Source organism: Staurois parvus, unplaced genomic scaffold (assembly GCF_062004578.1).
Source record: "Staurois parvus isolate SC_StPar_1 unplaced genomic scaffold, SC_StPar_1.0 ptg000635l, whole genome shotgun sequence".
Classification (NCBI taxonomy): domain Eukaryota; kingdom Metazoa; phylum Chordata; class Amphibia; order Anura; family Ranidae; genus Staurois; species Staurois parvus.
In genome coordinates, this window is record NW_028318431.1 from 301,149 (window position 1) to 320,016 (window position 18,868).

The 18,868-nt window shown below is 41.5% G+C and overlaps 1 protein-coding gene across 1 annotated transcript in view; it reads left to right on the plus strand.

The window, feature by feature from the left end:
* The window catches only part of FOXN1 (forkhead box N1), a 126,509-nt gene that overhangs the window by 66,281 nt on the left and 41,360 nt on the right, over positions 1–18,868 (plus strand). Inside the window, exon 3 of the mRNA XM_089693613.1 lies at positions 12,414–12,574. Within this exon, the coding sequence (XP_089549739.1) occupies positions 12,414–12,574 (161 nt within the window). The remainder of the gene's footprint in view (positions 1–12,413; positions 12,575–18,868) is intronic.

Sequence of the window (18,868 nt, forward strand, 5' to 3'; positions counted from 1 at the left end):
TCACGGAAGACATAGGCATAATATTACTATCAACAATGTGTATAGGAATTGCTTATTAAAAAAAAGGTATTTCCTTACTCCTTTTATTTTATAATATTTTCTAGTGTTTGCTATCTACATTATGCTGCACAATTGCAATAAATATTTGTAAAAAATTATATTATCTTTGTTCACTCAAAAATAAATTTTTCACCTATGAACAGGCATTACTTAGTTGAGTACCCTACCAGCATTTATTTTTCACAGAACTTAGGAAATAGGGGTTATTGATTTCATAGGTTGCAGTGCATGTTTAGTAGTGATGCTGAAATATGAACAGGTTTGATTTGCCAAGGGTTCAGTGAACCTTTTTTAAAATGTATTGAACTGGAACTTAGAGGCAAATTCCATTGAAGTCTATAAGGGGTGCATCTTATTGTTCAATTCTGGCAATTTTAGGGCTGTTGGGCAAAAACCTTTTTTATTTTACCCCTCCCCTACACCCCCTGATTCCCTCTATAGAAGGTAAAGGTTTTCCGTACTGTTTTTCATATAGCAGGAAAGATAATTATGGAAAATTAATGCATTGTGTAGAGCTGGACATCCTTGCCTCATTATTCCGAGGTAAGGCAACTGGATTGGGGACCCAATGATATATGGTATACTTAATGCTCTGACTGGGACAACCTGGATTGTTTATCATTATAACGTTTTTACCGTGTCTGCACATTTTGCTTAGACGTATGGTGTGTATCAACTGTTCTCCTGCAAACCACTAGCTCTGTAAACACCACTATGCCTTAAAATGTTACTAAACCCACAACAATAAAATCTGTCTGTATATGCAGTAAAGAATGCTTGTTATACTCACTGTGGAACCTAAGGGGTTAATCCTCTACATTGTGTAAAAAGACCATTTGATCCTTTCTTCTCTGATCCTCCCCTTTTTCAAGCGACCACCTTTTATCTCCTGACAAGACAGACTGAACCATAGGCATTTTGCACATGCTCGGTTTGGTGTGTATTGCTAGAGAGGTTTTTTTTTTTCTTGGGAGAGTGCATGTGATCAGCATAGGGCCAATAAGCACTGTTCAGACAGATGTCAGGGGTTTTGCATCCTCCTAGAGCAGAGAAAACTCCTCTTACAAGCTTTAGCTACTGCTGGGCTGGACACTGATAGAAGCCACAAGACTGTTTTAACTTCTGATGAGAAAAGGTATTTATCAGTTTATATTTACTAAAATAATTGCATTTCCATGTTCTGTGTACTGTGGGAGACCAGATACAGTGGATGCAGTGTCCTGGGTTTAGTAACATTTTAAATTGATTTTGGAATGTAACAGTGTGACCTATATAAGATTAAATACATTTAAATAAAATCAAATTTTTAAATACAATACAACAGGAAGAGGGTAATTTCTAAAGGCTTCAAGAGAGACATTAAAAATACACAAATCCTTTAAATACCATGCTTGGGGGATGTTTTAAAGCTGTTACAGAACAGTATGATTTTCACAGACAGTCTCTGCAACCTTGTACACTGGCAGCATATATTTGCCTGTGAAATTGATTTCTTTCTTTTAGAAATAGCTTGGCTTTCATACAGCAACACCCCAATCATATTTTTTTCATTTTGAAAAAAAGCTGCGCTTTGTGAATGGTCCCACAGTCTTCTGGTACCTGTAAAGTGTGAAAAGGGCTGGCCGAACCTCCGCTGCAACACATCTGACAAGAAGTGGGAGAGGGTTCCTGTCAAAAGCAGGTACCCGCTCCCCTTTCCCCCCAAAAAAAGGGCCAAATGTGGCAGTGGAGGGGGAAGGAGGCAAGCAAGCAGAACTTCCCCTTTTGGGTACAGTTCAGCTTTAAGATACTGCAGATGACACAGCAGTTTAAAATTGGCCAGTGGCCAACTTTTATTTTGTCTCTTGAGATAGGGGGTGAATTGAATTTGAGTGATAGAATGTGAGGTGGTGTAAGTGGTTTGCACTATTTTTTTTCCTTTCAAACTATGTGGCATGCTAAAAATAAAATGCAGTGTAAAGAACACATGGTCAGTAACAAGTGAATGCTCAGCTTTAGACACCCCAAACTTAAAAAAGGCCCTGTCAACATAAAATAAAAATTAAAAAAGACAAAGTAAACAAAAAATCCAATATACCATCCCTTAAACAAAAACAAAAATAGTTTAACCATAAATAAAGACTTTTTAGCATGCCACATAGTTTGAAAGGAAAGTTTTAGCATGCCACATAGTTTGAAAGGAAAAAAAATAGTGTGGTAGTTTAGTGGATAGCACTCATGAAATATCTGAATGCAGCTTGTACGCTTTCCTTTTTTCTTGCGTGGGTTTCTTCGCACATTCCAAAAACATAATGTGAGATTGGCTTTCTCCTAAACTGGCCCTAGTGTGTTTGGGTACAGGACAAACATTGAGGTTGATTTACTACACCTAGAAAATGCAAAATCAGCTTCCAGGTTTTATTGTCAAAACTTAATTGAACAAGCTAAAGTTAGAAGCTTATTGGCTACCTGTAGGCAGGTTGCCTACTGTAAGTGAGTAAGTTATGGCTGCCCTATCCAGGGGGAAGGAGTTAATGTTTTTACTGCCTTCTTCAGACTAAGTTTGTGGGCTTTTCTTGGTCCGATCCACCAGTCCTCTGTTATTATAAAGGGTCAGGGATTTGGATTCCAGTGGGAGAAGGAGGAAGGAGAGGAGAAGAGACAGAGAGTCGCTGAGAGTACCCCACTAAATGTAGAGGGTCTGCTGAGACTTGTAGTCTGCTCTGAAGACATTGACTCATCGGGACACCATTATCATGGAATACCGCCACCTTGGGCCTGCTAGTATTGAACTATACCTATGGAGGTACGCTAGGGCAGCCACAGATAGAAAGTTAGGGAAAGACTTATTTTTCTGTATGAACTTTTATGCTGGAATTTTGCAGTAAAGCCTTTGAAACATGGTTCTGAATGGTCTGAAGTCATTCTAAAGAGGTGAATGAAAGTAATTGGCACACTTCACATAGACATCTGAAGTTCGGGTCAGGTAAAGTACATTGGGGTACGAAGTCAGCCTCTGCAAGAGTTAACATGGTGTGGTGCAGCAACAAGTAATTGCTAAGAGTAACGATTGACTAGTATCTCTAGCAAGGGAGTTGCTTTTGGGGCTCCCTCTCCAACAGTCAGTCTCCCATAGCAATGGGAGAAGTTCAGCGCCACAGAGACCCTCAGCTTACCCACTAGGTAAGGACCAGAGGGTTAACTGGATTGCAGTTCATTCACTAAATGTACGTGGTGTACGGCCCATCTCTAAGCTGGAGAACCTCCTTAAGGTTGACTTTCCCTGAAAGCAGTCCCCGCTGTGTCCCTGGGCATTGATGAGCATGACAGAGAAAAGGTACCCCTTGTGTAGAGAGAGTGAGCCCATCCCTGGTGCCTTGTATAACCCAGAACCCGCCCCCTGTAGGTGTCACCCTACAACTGATGCTCAACAAGGAAACATGGAGGAAGGTCCATCTTCTTACCCCTACCCATATACCATGCACAGCTGCACCAGATTTTGCACTCTCCGGTTTTAATAAATCAACCCCATTATATTGTGATCTCCTGTACAGAACAGGAACTGATGTTATTGGGTCTGTGTGCTTTACAAAGAGATAAATATCTGGTAAATATTAAGTAGGCTGCAGTCACGCTGTGCAAAGCCCTTCATTTTGTAGCACGTCATTTAGTGGCAACTGACCAATGGAGCACGAGTCTGGATTTCACCTGGCCAAGACTATGACTTGACCAATTTTTGTATATACCTTTAAAGGGAGAGAAACTGTTTTGTGCTCACTCTTGAAGCATCTACAAACTTTTTAATGTGTACGTGTCATAAAAAAAAATCAAGATTCTGTGTACAGCTAAGATTTCCCACACAGTATCCCATTATCTCTTCATTATGCTGCTATTAGTATTAAAAGATAATTTATAATCCTACTAGAGATACAAGCTGTACATAACTTTCTTCCACATGCAGTGTGGTTAGCCCTGCATGTGAGATCTGTGGGTAGACTAAAAGACAACATTCAAATGATAAATTCATCAGTAAAGGACCCTCTGCTCATCATTCTAACACATGTTAAATGGAAGTGTAGATTCATGGCTGCCTGCACATCAAAATGACGCCAAGTATCAGTGAAAATTGCTGATGCATGCCAGCCATTTGCAATATTTAAGGGATCCTTTAAAAAAAGCAGTCATGGCATTTGTACTGGCATCTAAGGTAACATACTACATATAAAAATCATTATTGAGAGCTCATCATTACATGAAGGGCATACAGGCTTGTAGGCAGATTGAAGCATGTTCTAGGCTACCGGCTACTGATAAATGCCACCAATGGACCATTTAGCATTTGGCCTCTACCGTTTTCAGGCATGCCAGGGCAGCACATACTGAACAATATGGTAGTGTGACAAGAGCACCCCTACCTGAAAAAAGAAGGTTACTAAGAGATCCACGCGGAGTAATATGGATTCAAAAAATTACAGGCAATACTTTATTTGATCACATAGATCATAAGGAGGTTAAACATGAGCACGGTGAACATGTCAAGCAAATAAAATCATTTTAAAAGCACTTAGCGTCTTCATATCAGGGTCATTTAGGCAAGTAGAGTACCATATAAGGCAATATATGGTAATGGTGAGGTTTTGATCCTAGGTTTCCATGAATTTCCAGCTCGTATTAGAGTGAACCATAGATTCAGCAAATATGTTCCCAATATAAGTCAGGATGTGTAGAGTAGCCTCCTGATGTATGGAAGCTGGAACACAAAAATACACAAAAAATGTATGAAAGTATAGGAGCTGAATCACATCCAGGCCTCACCAAGCCTCCCTCTACAGTAATTAGTGGACACCTTCATTACCTTCTTAGTTGTGAAACTGTCATACCCACTTCTCAAATGTAGGGACTTCCTGGATAGCCACCCCAAGTGAAACACAGTCCACAGTACCAAATGATTCTGGGGATATATATAAAAAATTATTATAAAGAACACAGGCATCAAGTGAACCCTGAAAGCAAAAAACAAAGTATGGGTATATTACCATCAATAGGGATCAAGAAGACTCCCGTCGACTTGAAATAGGATCAGGTCCTTGATGCTTGTTCAAAGGTGCATATGGGGGTGGGGAGCCAGGTAGTCACAGTACGTAGATTCCAAACACATATATTGTGTATATAGCAGGCCGTGAATACCTGAGTCTGTATACCCACTGAAGGGGTTTCCAAAAATTACTCAATCTAAGAAAATTGAAGCGGTTTGAATAGGATATGGCTTTGTCACAGCATACAATGCCTAAATAGGATAGCATATAAGTATATATATGTATATGTTATCCTCTAAAGAGGATTTCCAAAAAATTCCCCAAGTATACAGGGTAGATTAGGCCCATATAACATGCCCTCTTGGCTCCAGATATACTCTATAAATCTACACAGCTGTAAGCTTAAATAACTTGCCACCGGTGGAATTGCCGTTTGCGAACCGCTGTAGTAGTAGACTTTATGGTAGTTTTCAGAGGGCCTCGTGCCTTCCTAGCAAGGAGCTGTGACACCGCCGTTCCATCCCACCTTGTGGGCGCCGCACCCTATGAAGATGCCGAGCGTAGTGACGTCATTACGTTGACGCGTTTCGTCCGCCAATCACCGCAGACTTTGTCAGAAAGCACATAGCCTGAGTTAGGAGTGGAGATGTAGGAATAAACCTGTTTTGCATGTTAGACTTTGAGATGTTCATTGTGCTCTTTTCCAAATACAGCTTTGAAACTTTGTTACCGTCTGGTCTGAAGTTACAAAAAGGGGTGTAATGCAAGTAACTGGCACCTATGGTCTAGTATTTGAGTCATGTAACACACTGGGGTATGAAGACAGCTCTGCAAGAGTTAACACAGTGTGAAGTAAGTGGTTACCTAGGGTAACAGAAGTTTGACAAGCAGCCTGTCAGTAGCATGTACCTGTTATGAGTGGGACAGCCTCTAGCAGTAACGGAGATGTTCTTGGCACTCCTTCTGCCAGCAGTCTGTCTCACATCAGTGAAATCCCCATTCTGTACAGAGGTACTGAAGCTGATGAACTACGTCTGCTGCACGATGGAGCCCAGTTCTATTACTGAAAGGGGCAAATGACATAGACAGTGTACCTTGTCATGGTGACCCGAGAGGTAACTGGAGAACAGTTATGGTGCAAGTGTGCATGGTGTATGTTCATGTTATGTACCGCCCGGTGGTATCTCTAGTGAACCACAGAACAAGATTCCCCAGGGCGCGGAGTCTAAGCCCCAGCCTGCTTATTCACCAGAGCCCCTGATGGTGGGGATGGACTTGGAGCAGAACTGAGACGATCAACGTATCAGGGTCAGGCAGGGTCGGCAACGAGCAATCTCTCAGGACACTGAATAACAGGAACAGCAGGAAAGACCATACGGCAATTTGAGTATTGCCAGAGCCTGTTTAAATAGCGCGCCCTGTGCACTCACTGGTGCCAGGCGCGCGTCCGTGAGCGCGAGTGCACATGCGCGGCTGCCGTTGCCGCCGTGGGCACCCAGGTCTTAGCGCCCGCACGCTAGTGCGCCTAGACGGACCGCGCATGCGCAGACTCGCGCGCCGCGGTAACTCCCGGAGTCCCTGACAGTTCATCTTTAATAGTAGAGGCCTGCCTTAAGGTTAAAGATTCCCCAATGGCAACCTCAGCCTTGTCCCAGGGAACTGGTGAAAACGGCACTGAGTGAAAGTACCCAATGTGTATTGAAAGTGATCCTGTTACAGGTGCCTAGTGTAGCCCAGAAGAACCCACCCTGGGGGAAGTCCCCTTATGTGACCCAGACTTGGGTGAGTTAATGGGGGAAGTGGAGGAAGGTCCAGCATCACCCGCCTACACAATACCCCCTAACAGCTTAGCGTCAACATTGTCTATGGGCCATGGGTCATAGTCCTCTAGCCTTGAGGATATCAGCCTATGTGCCCAGTGTGCTATGCTGGGATCTTTCTGGTTTCAAGATTGTTTAAAATGTTTTTGAAAAAAAAGAAAACAAATGTTAGTGGATTAGTGAACACAGACCAGGGGGATCAGATCATGAAAGCATTTTGGATAACTGGTTGTCCTATCAGATTAAAAAAAGACTGCACTCACCTATACAGCAGAATTAATAATCACAGGATTCTAGCTTGAGACAATTATACTACCATGCTTATGTGGACAAACTGCTGAACTTTGAATGACACATATCTTCATTTTATTACACATGCCAGGACTAGATCCAGTAGTCAGTGTTTCTCCCTGGGGCCCTTTAGTAAAGTCCTTTAGTAAAGTCAGCTACAAAAATGTTTCATTTTCATATCTTTAATTTAATTTTATGTAATAGTTATTTAAGGCACGTTCGTGAAATGTATTATGTGTTGGAGTTTATTGGCCTGGGGAAATATCTGTAGAAATTAACTTTTTTTTTTTAAGTTTACTAAATCACGTACAGATAGTTAGGCTTGATTCATACATTTGTGTTTTTGCTTGATACATTTCCCATTGAAATCAAATTTCAACGCATGCTTGCAGGTTATGTTTTTTTATGCATTTCTATGTAGATGCATTAGAAAGAAGACTGCATAGGTCCAAATCCAGTTTAGTGTTCATGGATTTAAAAAAGCAGATGGATCCAATTTTATAACCAGCAGAAAGACTCTAGCAAATACACCCAATGACCACGTTACCAGGTACACCTGTTCAATTGCCTGGTAACACAAATTGCTAATCAGCCAATCATACGGCAGCAACTCAATACATTTAGGCATCTAGAAGTGGTGAAGATGACTTGCTGAAGGTCAAAACAAGCATCACAATGGGAAGAAAGGGAATTTAAGTGACTTTGAACATGGCATGGCTGTTGGTGCCAGATGGGCTGGTCTGAGCATTTCAAAAACTGCTGATCTACTGGGATTTTCATGCACAATCATCTCTAGGGCAATTGAGACTCGTCAGAACAGGCAAAGTTTTTCCTATTGTCTATTGTCCAATTTTGGTGCGCCTGTGCGAATTATAGCCTATGTTTCCTGTTCTTAGCTGACAGGAGGGGCACCCGATGTGGTCTCCTGCTGCTGTAGCCCATCTGCCTCAAGGTTCAACATGTTGTGCGTTCAGAGATGGTATTCCACATATCTTCATTGTAATGAGTTGGTTATTTGAGTTGCTGCTGCAGTCTGCCCATTCTCCTCTGACCTCTGACATCAACAAGGCATTTTCATCCACACAACTGCCGCTCACTGGATATTTTCTCTTTTTTGGACCCTACAGATTTTTGTGCATCAAAATCCCAGTAGATCAGCAGTTTTTGATATACTTAGACCAGCACCAACAACCATGCCATGTTCAAACTCGCTTAAACCCCCATTCTGATGCTCGGTTTGAACTTCAGCAAGTCGTCTTCATCACATCTACATGCCTAAATGGATTGAGTTGCTGCCATGTGATTGACTGATTATCAATTTGTGTTACAAAGCAATTGAGCAGGTGTACCCAATAAAGTGGCCGGTGAGTGTATATCAATTGGATACAGATTACTCAGTTATTTCTGTATTACGTTTTTCTTTTTTAGTTTAAATTTTTTCTTTCAAGTTAATGATTTTGGGTCAGTTTTTTTTTCTTTATGTGTTTTTTTAAACAGTGTATCAGATGTCTTGCAAATCGCACCGGAAATCGACGGGTTCCCCGACTTTGAAATCATGCGACTTAACTGTAGGTCAAACGATTTCAAAGTCAGGCTTGATGTGAACGGAGGGTAAGGGTTATAAGACTTCCTGCATTACAATATCATCCACATAATGCTTCAGATGGAGTAGTAACACAGCTTGTTCCAATACTGCTTTTATACAGACAGAGAGTTTGCAAGTAATCCAGAAGTTGGGACACCTGTTAACAAGTAACCCATTACTTGTCCTCTGAAAGTACTTTTTTGTATAACTCTAAAATGTATTTCCCTTCCAGACACTTTGACCAAATCCTTGGACAGAGTCATAGGAAGTGACAGGGATTAGTCATTGCTCTGAATCGTGTTATGAGCGTGTAAATTACAGCTTGTGCTACTGCAATCTATCAACAACAGTGAAAAGGTGGAAAAGATGGAAATGATACTAGATCTCTACCTGCTGGCTGAATATATAAATGCATAATATTTGCATGCAATACTTCATATTTACTGAAATAAAAATAGACTAGCATTAAAAAAATTGGTGATTTAAACCTCATTATGGTATCCAACGCCAAAAAGCATAAACAAAGCCACTATAGGAACCTTTAATTCATCTTTCAAATTCATCAATTTCTCAGTGCAATAGAATAACTGTTTTGGATTGTCAAATCCCAAAAAACATGTAAAAACATTTTACTTTAGCTGCTTTCCCACCTCCCTATAGCAGAAATACTGCGATAGAATGGCAGGGGTGTGCAAAATCACGTATATATACGTGATTTTGCATTTCCAAGTAGGGGGCACATGTAAGACGTGCGCACGCCCTACCCGTGCCGCTATCCATGGTCTCGGCTGTCAATCACTGGGTCCCAGCCGGTGATTACTTGTCGCCACCCCGTGATCGCCAAGTATTACCAACGGGGGAGAGAACTGTATGTAAACAATACAGTTCTCTCCCCTGTCAGCACCTGCACACTGCTATGTATGCCTCCGCATAGCAGAGCCATAAAAAGCAGTGTGCTTACAGTTGAAAGCACAAACACAGCTTACTGTGAAACACACACAGCACACAATTAAACCTTTGAGTGCCCAACATGTTAACCCCTTCCTGCCTAGTGCCATTAGTACAGTGTTAGTGCTTTTTATTAGCACTGATCACTGTATTAGTGTCACTGGGGATGTCAGTGACACCAAGTCAGTTCCCCCCCGTTGTCAGAATGCCCGCCGCACGGTCCCGCTATAAGTCGTTGATCGCTGCCATTACTAGTACAAAAAAAAATTCCAGTATATATAACACCATCGTTAACTCTATAACTTTCACGTAAACCAATTAATTTACATGTATAAGGATTTTATTTAGTAAAGACATGTAGCAAAATATATTTTGGCCTAAATTCATGACAAAATTAGATTTTTTTAATTTTTTTACTGGACATGTTTAATAGCAAAAAGTCAAAAATATTGTTTTTTTTCTAAAAATTGTCAGTCTTTCTTTTTATAGTGCAAAAAATAAAAAATGCACAAATGATCAAATACCACCAAACGAAAGGTCTATTCGTGGGAAAAAAAGTACATAAATTTAATTTGGTTGCAGCTTTGCATGACCACGCAATTGTTAGTTAAAGTAACGCAGCGCCGTAATGCAAAAAATGGCCTGGTCAGGAAGGGGGGTAAATCCTCAGGAGGGCAAGTGGTTAAAAGAGATGTATGGGGTTTGAAAAAAGCAAACCTACATACTCACCTAGGTGGCTGCAGCATTGGTCCAATGCTGTATATGTCCCTCACCGCCTCTAAGAGCGGTCAAAGACCTCTGGTTTGTCTACTTCCTGGTGACGTATGTCCGGACACAGTGGCCATATTGGATTCCCCCAGGTGCATGCATATCTACCCACAGGCTGGGAAAAACGCTTGTTTATGGAAAGGAGCATGTGAGTGGTTTACTTTGTCACTTTTTACTTTGCCTATTAAAACTTACTACACTATGGAAGGCTTTCTTATCTTTTTATGAGTTGCATAAGAGAGGAGGAGGATTAAGGAGTCTGCCAGAGGAATACACCACTGAGGTGGTAACTGCTTTGAGGCCCTGTGTGGGTCGAGGAAGGGAGGTGAGCAGGCATTGCTGCCATTTGAAGGAGAGTACTTGCACTTAGAAGTGGAGATCACGTGTGTGTTCCAGCTTAAAGCACAGTCACATGCATGGAATATTTTTTCACCTTTGATATTGTCTTTTTCACTTATGGCATATATTAGTTATGTTTGATTTAGACACCATTGTATGTGGCCAATTATTCTGTTTTCATGTATATATACTTTGTTTAGTATATCTGATTTATGCGCTACTTATTTAGGTTCTTAATGTGTGATATTTAGCCATTATAGTCATTTCGGTTGACATTATTTTTTCTATCCACTAGAGGGAGTTCACATATTTTTAATATATATCGTGGTCACTTTGATTTACTATTATACTTTATGGAGACACATGATTGTATTCATGAGATACAAGCGCTTCACTAATTTTATGTTTACATACTCACCTAGGTGGCTGCAGCATTGGTCCAATGCTGTATATGTCCCTCACCGCCTCTAAGAGCGGTCAAAGACCTCTGATCACTTGGTTCTCGGTCTTCAGTGAGCAGAGGGTGGTGACTGTTAATCACCAGCTCTCTGCTCTGCCCCTCCTGAGCTCACTGGAGTGCTGGGCTGTGCCAGCTGCCGGTCAGTCATCTGGGTGGATTCCAACAGTAATGTCAGGATCCCTCCAGAGTCTGGACCAGCTGAGTCACATCAGCTGACAGTGGACTTTAGCCTGCTGTTAGCAGAATCTGGGTCACAGGAGTGCAAACAAAGTGCACTCCTGTGACCTACAGGATAAGTAGGGCCCAAAGAGATTTGGCACTACTTCTCCTTTAAAGGGTATGTAAACCATAACAAAAAAAGTCCCTTATTTAAGAAACTTTGGTTTATTACATACTGCATTGAAAGTGTTTTGTTATATAGTTTGCCAAGTGCAGAAGGATACCCATAGATCCTGCCAGAAATCCAGTGCTGCACTCAACAGCAAACAGTGTTATCAGAAAGTGTGATAGAACTACAGAGCCCCTTACCCCATGTTAAGGAAAACAAAAGAGAGGATGTTCTGAAGTTCTGTTCTAGGATATCGATGCTGCTCCTCTATATAGTACAGTGAGCTAGCATCACCTGAGGACGGGAAGTGTTTTATTGGCCAGATCAGGTACGAATAAAGGGAAAAAAAGCCTAAAAAAGTAAATTAAAACAGGCATCTAAAGACTGCTAAGCTGTACTATAATACATTTTTCTTTTTGGGTCTACATACATGTTAAATTATAAAGATTTTTTTCTGTGTCCAGTTTTATGACATAGTCAGGTAGCAATTTGTTGAGAACTACTATGCTTTTTTTGTAATAAATGTTGTATTTCTTTGCAGCGATATAAAAAAACTAGTAGAATTATTGCTAAATTATCAGCTTACTATACCAGTGTGTTATGTACTGTGGACTATACCACCGGAATTTGCCTTTCAATTTACCCCTTTCATGCAAGATGTTCATCAGCAGTTTATTTGCCACTATATCGAACTCATCATGACTCACCAACTGCACATTTATTACTGATGCCAACTCATGACTGCACGTTAATCACTATTGACAATCAATACTAAATGGTATTCTGGTTCTATTTATAGGATTTCTACCCAGTCAGGACCTTGTGGGATCTTCACTGATGCAGGATCAATCAAGTATGACTTTCACCCCAGGATCTCTGGACAGTGATTGTTCTCCAGTAAACCAATCAGATGATGGAATACAGGATCAGACTGGCTCACTGGCCTCTTGTTTAACAATGGTAAAAAGAGAATCTTTTGTGAATATTTAGAGATAGCTGAAGTTTTCAAGTTTGATTGGTATTCGCATGCAATTTACTAAATGGCAATATTGCCTAAAATAATTGTACACTCCTGCATACAACTAGATTATACTGTAACCATATTCTCATTCTGTATAACCTCCTGGAGAGTAAAATTGCCCATGATGTTGGTGTAAATTTACAATAGACACAACAAGGGATAAAATTCTTCCTATTCACCCAAGTAGAATGCATGAGTCTCCTTTTCTTTTCTTTTTTTTCCAAAATATATTTTTATTGTAAGAAAGGAGTCTCCTTTTCTAATTGGGCAATGCCTTGGCTACGCTAGAGGATTGAGATTGTAAAAACTCTAGACATGCTCTTTTTTGTGTGATATGGTCTTACTGTATTTTATTTGGTGTCAATGTTGTCTCTGTAACCCTTCTGATCACCACTACTTACTTTATTGTTGAGATCCCATTTTCAACATAAATTGCTGTTACACACGAAGTATGTGGAAATACTAGTAATAACCTGCTGTGCTTAGGTGTGATGCTTGGGACATAGCCCAGCTATTAGGTATGGTACCAAAGGTTTTGCTGCCCTCACAGGACTGTGGGCGTCCTCACAAACTCTAGAAACAACAACAAAAGGAGGGTGCGCTGATCTAGTGCCTTGTCAAAATAACAATTTATTTAGAAATATTAAAAAAGGTATTCTACTCACAAACGTATGACAAGCATAGGCATATAAAAGGATACAGAAGAGACTGTCTGTACACGGTACTCTAGCAGTGCTGTGGGAAGCCCTTTCAGCATCCAAAGGCCCATGCGGTTCGAGGATCAACCCTCTTCTTCAGAACCAAAGAAAGTATGAATGGTTTCACACACCCTTATATTTTAATGAGCTATTAGCCTAGGAATAGACTACACGAGGGGGAGGGCACAGGGGTCAGACACAGATCACGTGAGTAAATGGATGGTGAACACTACCATAACTGAGTGGCAGGCATGGCTGGCAGTGGATGGTGTCAGTAGGGCAGTGGATGGTGTCAGCAGGGCAGAGGTTGGTGTTTGTTGGGCACTGCAGTGTGGTCACAGAGAAGGCAATAAGATGGGCAACACAATATGACATAGAGGGTGATAAATGAGCAGTATATCCCAGGAAAGTAATAACACATGTAGAAATATAAAAAGTCCTATATGTATTATAGCATGCAGGGAGAGTATTTTGCCACATTATTGTACATAGGTCTTCATTACATGCTAAAACTAAAACAAGCTATAATATGTAACAACTAAGTTAAATGTCTCCTGAATAACAATAACACATACACAATATAGCCAAAAGTATTGGAAAACCCCTACAACTCATTGGATTCACCTCCATGGCCAAAGGTGTATAAAACCAAGCACCTAGACATGCAGACTGCTTCTACAAATATTTGTGAAGAATGGGTCGCTCTAAGGAGGTCAGTGAATTCAAGCGTAGTACTGTGATAGTTTGCCACCTGTGCAATAAGTCCATCCGTGAAATTTCCTTGCTGCTAAATATTCCACTGTCAACTGTTGGTGATATTATAACAAAGTGGAAGCAACCGGGAACAACAGCAACTCAGCCACAAAGTGGTAGGCCACGTAAAATGACAGAGCCAGGTCAGCACATGCTGAAGCGCACAGCAACTGTCTGCAGAGTCAATAGCTAAAGACCTCCAAACTTCATGTGGTCTTCACATTAGCACAACAACAGTGCATAGAGAGCTTCATAGAATGGATTTCCATGGCCGAGCAGCTGCATCCAAGCCTTACATCACCAAGTGCAATGCAAAGCGTTGGATGCAGTGGTGTAAAGCACACTGTCACTGGACACTAGAGAAGTGGAGACATGTTCTCTGGAGTGACCAATCATGCTTCTCTGTCTGGCAATCCAATGGACGTGTCTGGTTTTTGGGGTTGCCAGGAGAACAGTACTTGCCTGACTGCATTGTGCCAAGTGTAAAGTTTGGTAGAGAGGGGATTATGGTGTGGGGTTGTTTTTCAGGGGTTGGGCTTAATAAAGGTCCATAAAGACATGGATGAGCGAGTTTGGGGTGGAGGAACATGACTGGCATGCACAGAGTCCTGACATCAACCCAATAGAACACCTTTGGGATGAATTAGAGCAGAGACTGCGAGCCAGGCCTTCTTGTCTGATATCAGTGCCTGACCTCACAAATGTGCTTCTGGAAGAATGGTCAAACATTCCCATAGACACACTCCTAAACCTTGTGGACAGCCTTCCCAGAAGAGTTGAAGCTGTTATAGCTGCAAAGGGTGGGCCAACTCAATATTGACTGGAATGCCTGGGATGCCATTAAAGTTCATGTGCGTGTAAAGGCAGGCGGCCCAATACGTTTGGCAATATAGTGTATGTTCATATATTTAGCATAGATAAATAATATAGTAAGCAGGTTTGGGATACAAAGCTTGTGCCTCCTCCCCACCGGGAAACTGCATCCCAGCAGCGGACGATGTTCATGGACTGGGCTGACCAGCTGGGAAAAACGAGCCACATGGAACTGCAGGGCTGAGGTGTGGGGCAGGTGGGTAAATAGAAGAGAAGGAGAGGTTTGTGATAGGAGGATAGACAGGGCTGGGAACATTGTTGCTGAGTGCTTCCACTGGGGATGGCACTAGCTGGGAGTTGGGACAAGCTAGATTACTTTTATGGGAGCCAGTGGTGGCCCCTCACAATGTAGTGCCTGGGGCACATGCTCCCCATGCCCCCCCCCCTCCCCTAGTTTCGGCCCTGGTTGAGCAGCATTTAAAATGGAGAAAGGAGCAGCTTAAAATCAGCTCACTAACCTGACTCAGCAGTCTAGCAAGGTTGTGTGTATCACAGATCTGAATGGACAGAAATACAAATCTTTTTGAGTAAAACAGCATACATGCATTTAAAAAACATATAGTATTTAGCTGTTTACCTGGCGGTCAACTTTTACCAGCAACTAGTAAGTGACCTTTAAGTAAATATAAAGCTAAACTGTTTTTTATTCTGGTAGAGTAAGAAATGTTTAAATCCCCTTTCAAATTTTTTTTTGCTATCCATGTCCAATTGGGGAAATTTTAGTTCCCTGTCTGTACTGTAGATATAACAGAAAGTGGGAAAAAATGTTTACAAGAAGAGGGTAATGCCCTCTGAGACAGCAGTCACTGCAACAAGAGTACTCACTGGAAGATTTCTCCTCTGTTCCTGTTCTGGTGACAATGTTGGATTTTCCCTCTCTTTCAGGCCTGGTGCCAATGTTCACCAAGAGAAATACAGCAAGTAAACCTCCCTAAGAAAATGATAGACTTCAATAAGAACCCCTTGTCGGATACACTTTTAGATACACTTTAAACTGACCCTGTTACTATTTCAAGTTGCTTAAAGTGGAGTTCCACTCACCCTGTCAAAAAATAAAAGTCAGCAGCTACAAAAACTGTAGCTCCTGACTTTTAAAAAACAGCCACTTACCTGTCCCTCGGTCCCGTGGTGTGTCCCCTGCATTTCGTTTCCCTGGCCGTCCTGTATTCCAGGAGGCCAGCATCTTCAGTGTGGGTACCCGGCTGTGATAGCTTGTGGTTTCACAATCGGGTACCCACTGCGCATGTGCGAATAGCACTGTTCTTCATGAATGGTCCTGTAGTCTTCTGGGACCTGTCACGTGTCCCAAAAGACTACAGGGAGGGAGGGAGGACACCTTCCGTTTACGATCTCCTAGGCGATCGGACCGTAAGTGGGAGCGGGTACCTGTCAAATTCGGGTACCTAGAAGTGTTTGAGTGCAACTTTACATACTAAGCAGAGATCCGAGGAGCCCTAAAAATCTTGGCTTTCTATTGTACATATCATATAATGCTACTAAGAGAAAAGGCTTTGGTCTGCCAATCTCACTACCCTTGCCTCAATGAGAATGAAGGTTAAAGCTGGCCATACACTGTCCAATTTTCTTGTACAATTTCTGTACAATCTACTTTAGATTTACCTTCAACTATGTAGTGCAAGGGACTGCCTGACTGGATACAAATTGAAAGTGTTGTTTAGGTTTGACCTCAAATTAGATGGTTTTTGGTAAATCTGAATGAAAATTGTACAATAAGATTATATAATGTATCGCCAGCTTAAAGAATAAAGTGCATTTATACTGCCTGTCTTCCTTACCTTATCAATAAAAAAGTATCCCCCCCTCCCCCTCCAAATTTCTACTTAGCTGAATCTGATCACAGTTGGCTGCACTGTTTACAGTCTCGACGCTGGCTAGGCCATAGAAGTTCATAAGTGAATCCTTATGAACTCCTATAGGGCAGTTTCACCTCTCCAGCCTTGGACATGTGGCATCTTTATTGCCAGCCAAAAAAGGCAAGGCACTCTATTAGGGGCAAGGGACTCCTCTATTAGAATATCGTTTCCACTTTGTTACTGAAATGGTGAAATGATGTAAAAAGGTTAGTATTTGCTTTTGTGTGTTAAAGCGGAACTTTACCCATAACAACTTGATTAAAAATAATGTTCCTTAGCATATATTCCACATTAAGACTTATGCTGCCAAAACTAGAGTGTGCTGTAAATTACCTTCCAGCATTGCTCCTGTCTCTTCTTTCTGGAGGATGCCATTTTGCTGAAGCCCAGACCCCCTAAGCAGCAGTAAATCTTTAGGCTGTCAGTAGAACTTTAGAGCAAGGCTGTTCTAAAGCTAATAATGTAAGCTTTTTCAGTATTTTTTAAAATTGAATGCCAAAATGGAGTGTCTTCCCTGTATTGTAATGATACAATCTGTAGTATCTATATTCCTTTGAATGTGCAAGAGTCTTAGAAATCTGCTAATGGGAAAATTATTCCAGAGTATGTCTGTAAACTGACTACAAGTTTTGTTCAGACTTAATTTACACAATCATTAAATTAGATTTCTAGAAGAATGGTGTAATTAAACATGGTACAGGCTATCCCAGCAATGGGCAAACTACGGCCCGCGGGCCGTATACGGCCCGGCGGACCTTTTAATCCGGCCCGCGGAGCTAGGCTCCCGCTAGGCTCCTCTCACAGTCCGCCCTGAAGACCGGTGTAGCATGAAAATCTGTCTCCTATGAGGATCTGTCCCCCTCGACGTATCTGCGCATGTGCCGGAGATCGCCGATCGCCTGCTAATGCCTGAAACTGACACATGCGCAGATACGTCGAGGGGGACAGATCCTCATAGGAGACAGATTTTCATGCTACACCGGAACGGCGCGGGAACACGGCGAGAGGAACGCGCGGAGCAAAGGTAAGTGAATTGACACAGGGGGGACTTGGGGACTTAATTTGGGGGATGAATTAATATGGGGAATGAATTACTATAGGGGGGATGAATTACTATATGGGGGATGAATTACTATGGGGGATGAATTACTATAGGGGGGATGAATTACTATGGGGGATGAATTACTATGGGGGATGAATTACTATAGGGGGGATGAATTACTATAGGGGGATGAATTACTATGGGGGATGAATTACTATAGGGGGGATGAATTACTATGGGGGATGAATTACTATATGGGGGATGAATTACTATATAGGGGATGAATTACTATGGGGGATGAATTACTATATGGGGGATGAATTACTATATGGGGGATGAATTACTATGGGGGATGAATTACTATGGGGGATGAATTACTATATGGGGGATGAATTACTATGGGGGATGAATTACTATATGGGGGATGAATTACTATGGGGGATGAATTACTATATGGGGGATGAATTACTATTTGGGGGATGAATTACTAAATGGGGGATGAATTACTATATGGGGGATGAATTACTATGGGGGATGAATTACTATATGGGGGATGAATTACTATGGGGGATGAATTACTATATGGGGGATGAATTACTATGGGGGATGAATTACTATATGGGGGATGAATTACTATGGGGGATGAATTACTATGGGGGATGAATTACTATATGGTGGATGAATTACTATATGGGGGATGAATTACTATATGGGGGATTAATTACTATGCTTACTATGGGGGAATATTACTATACTTACTATGGATGACACATACACATCATTCATCTACTCTTGGTCCGGCCCCCGGGTCCAATATATGAACCCATTGCGGCCCTCAAGTCAAAAAGTTTGCCCACCCCTGGGCTATCCTCATCTGTTATGATGGTAGGGAGGCAACACAGATTTGACTGCAGTTTTAAATGGAAAGATACATAGATAAATTTTCATTAACATTACCTTTCAAATGGCTTTTTAAATTATATATATATAATT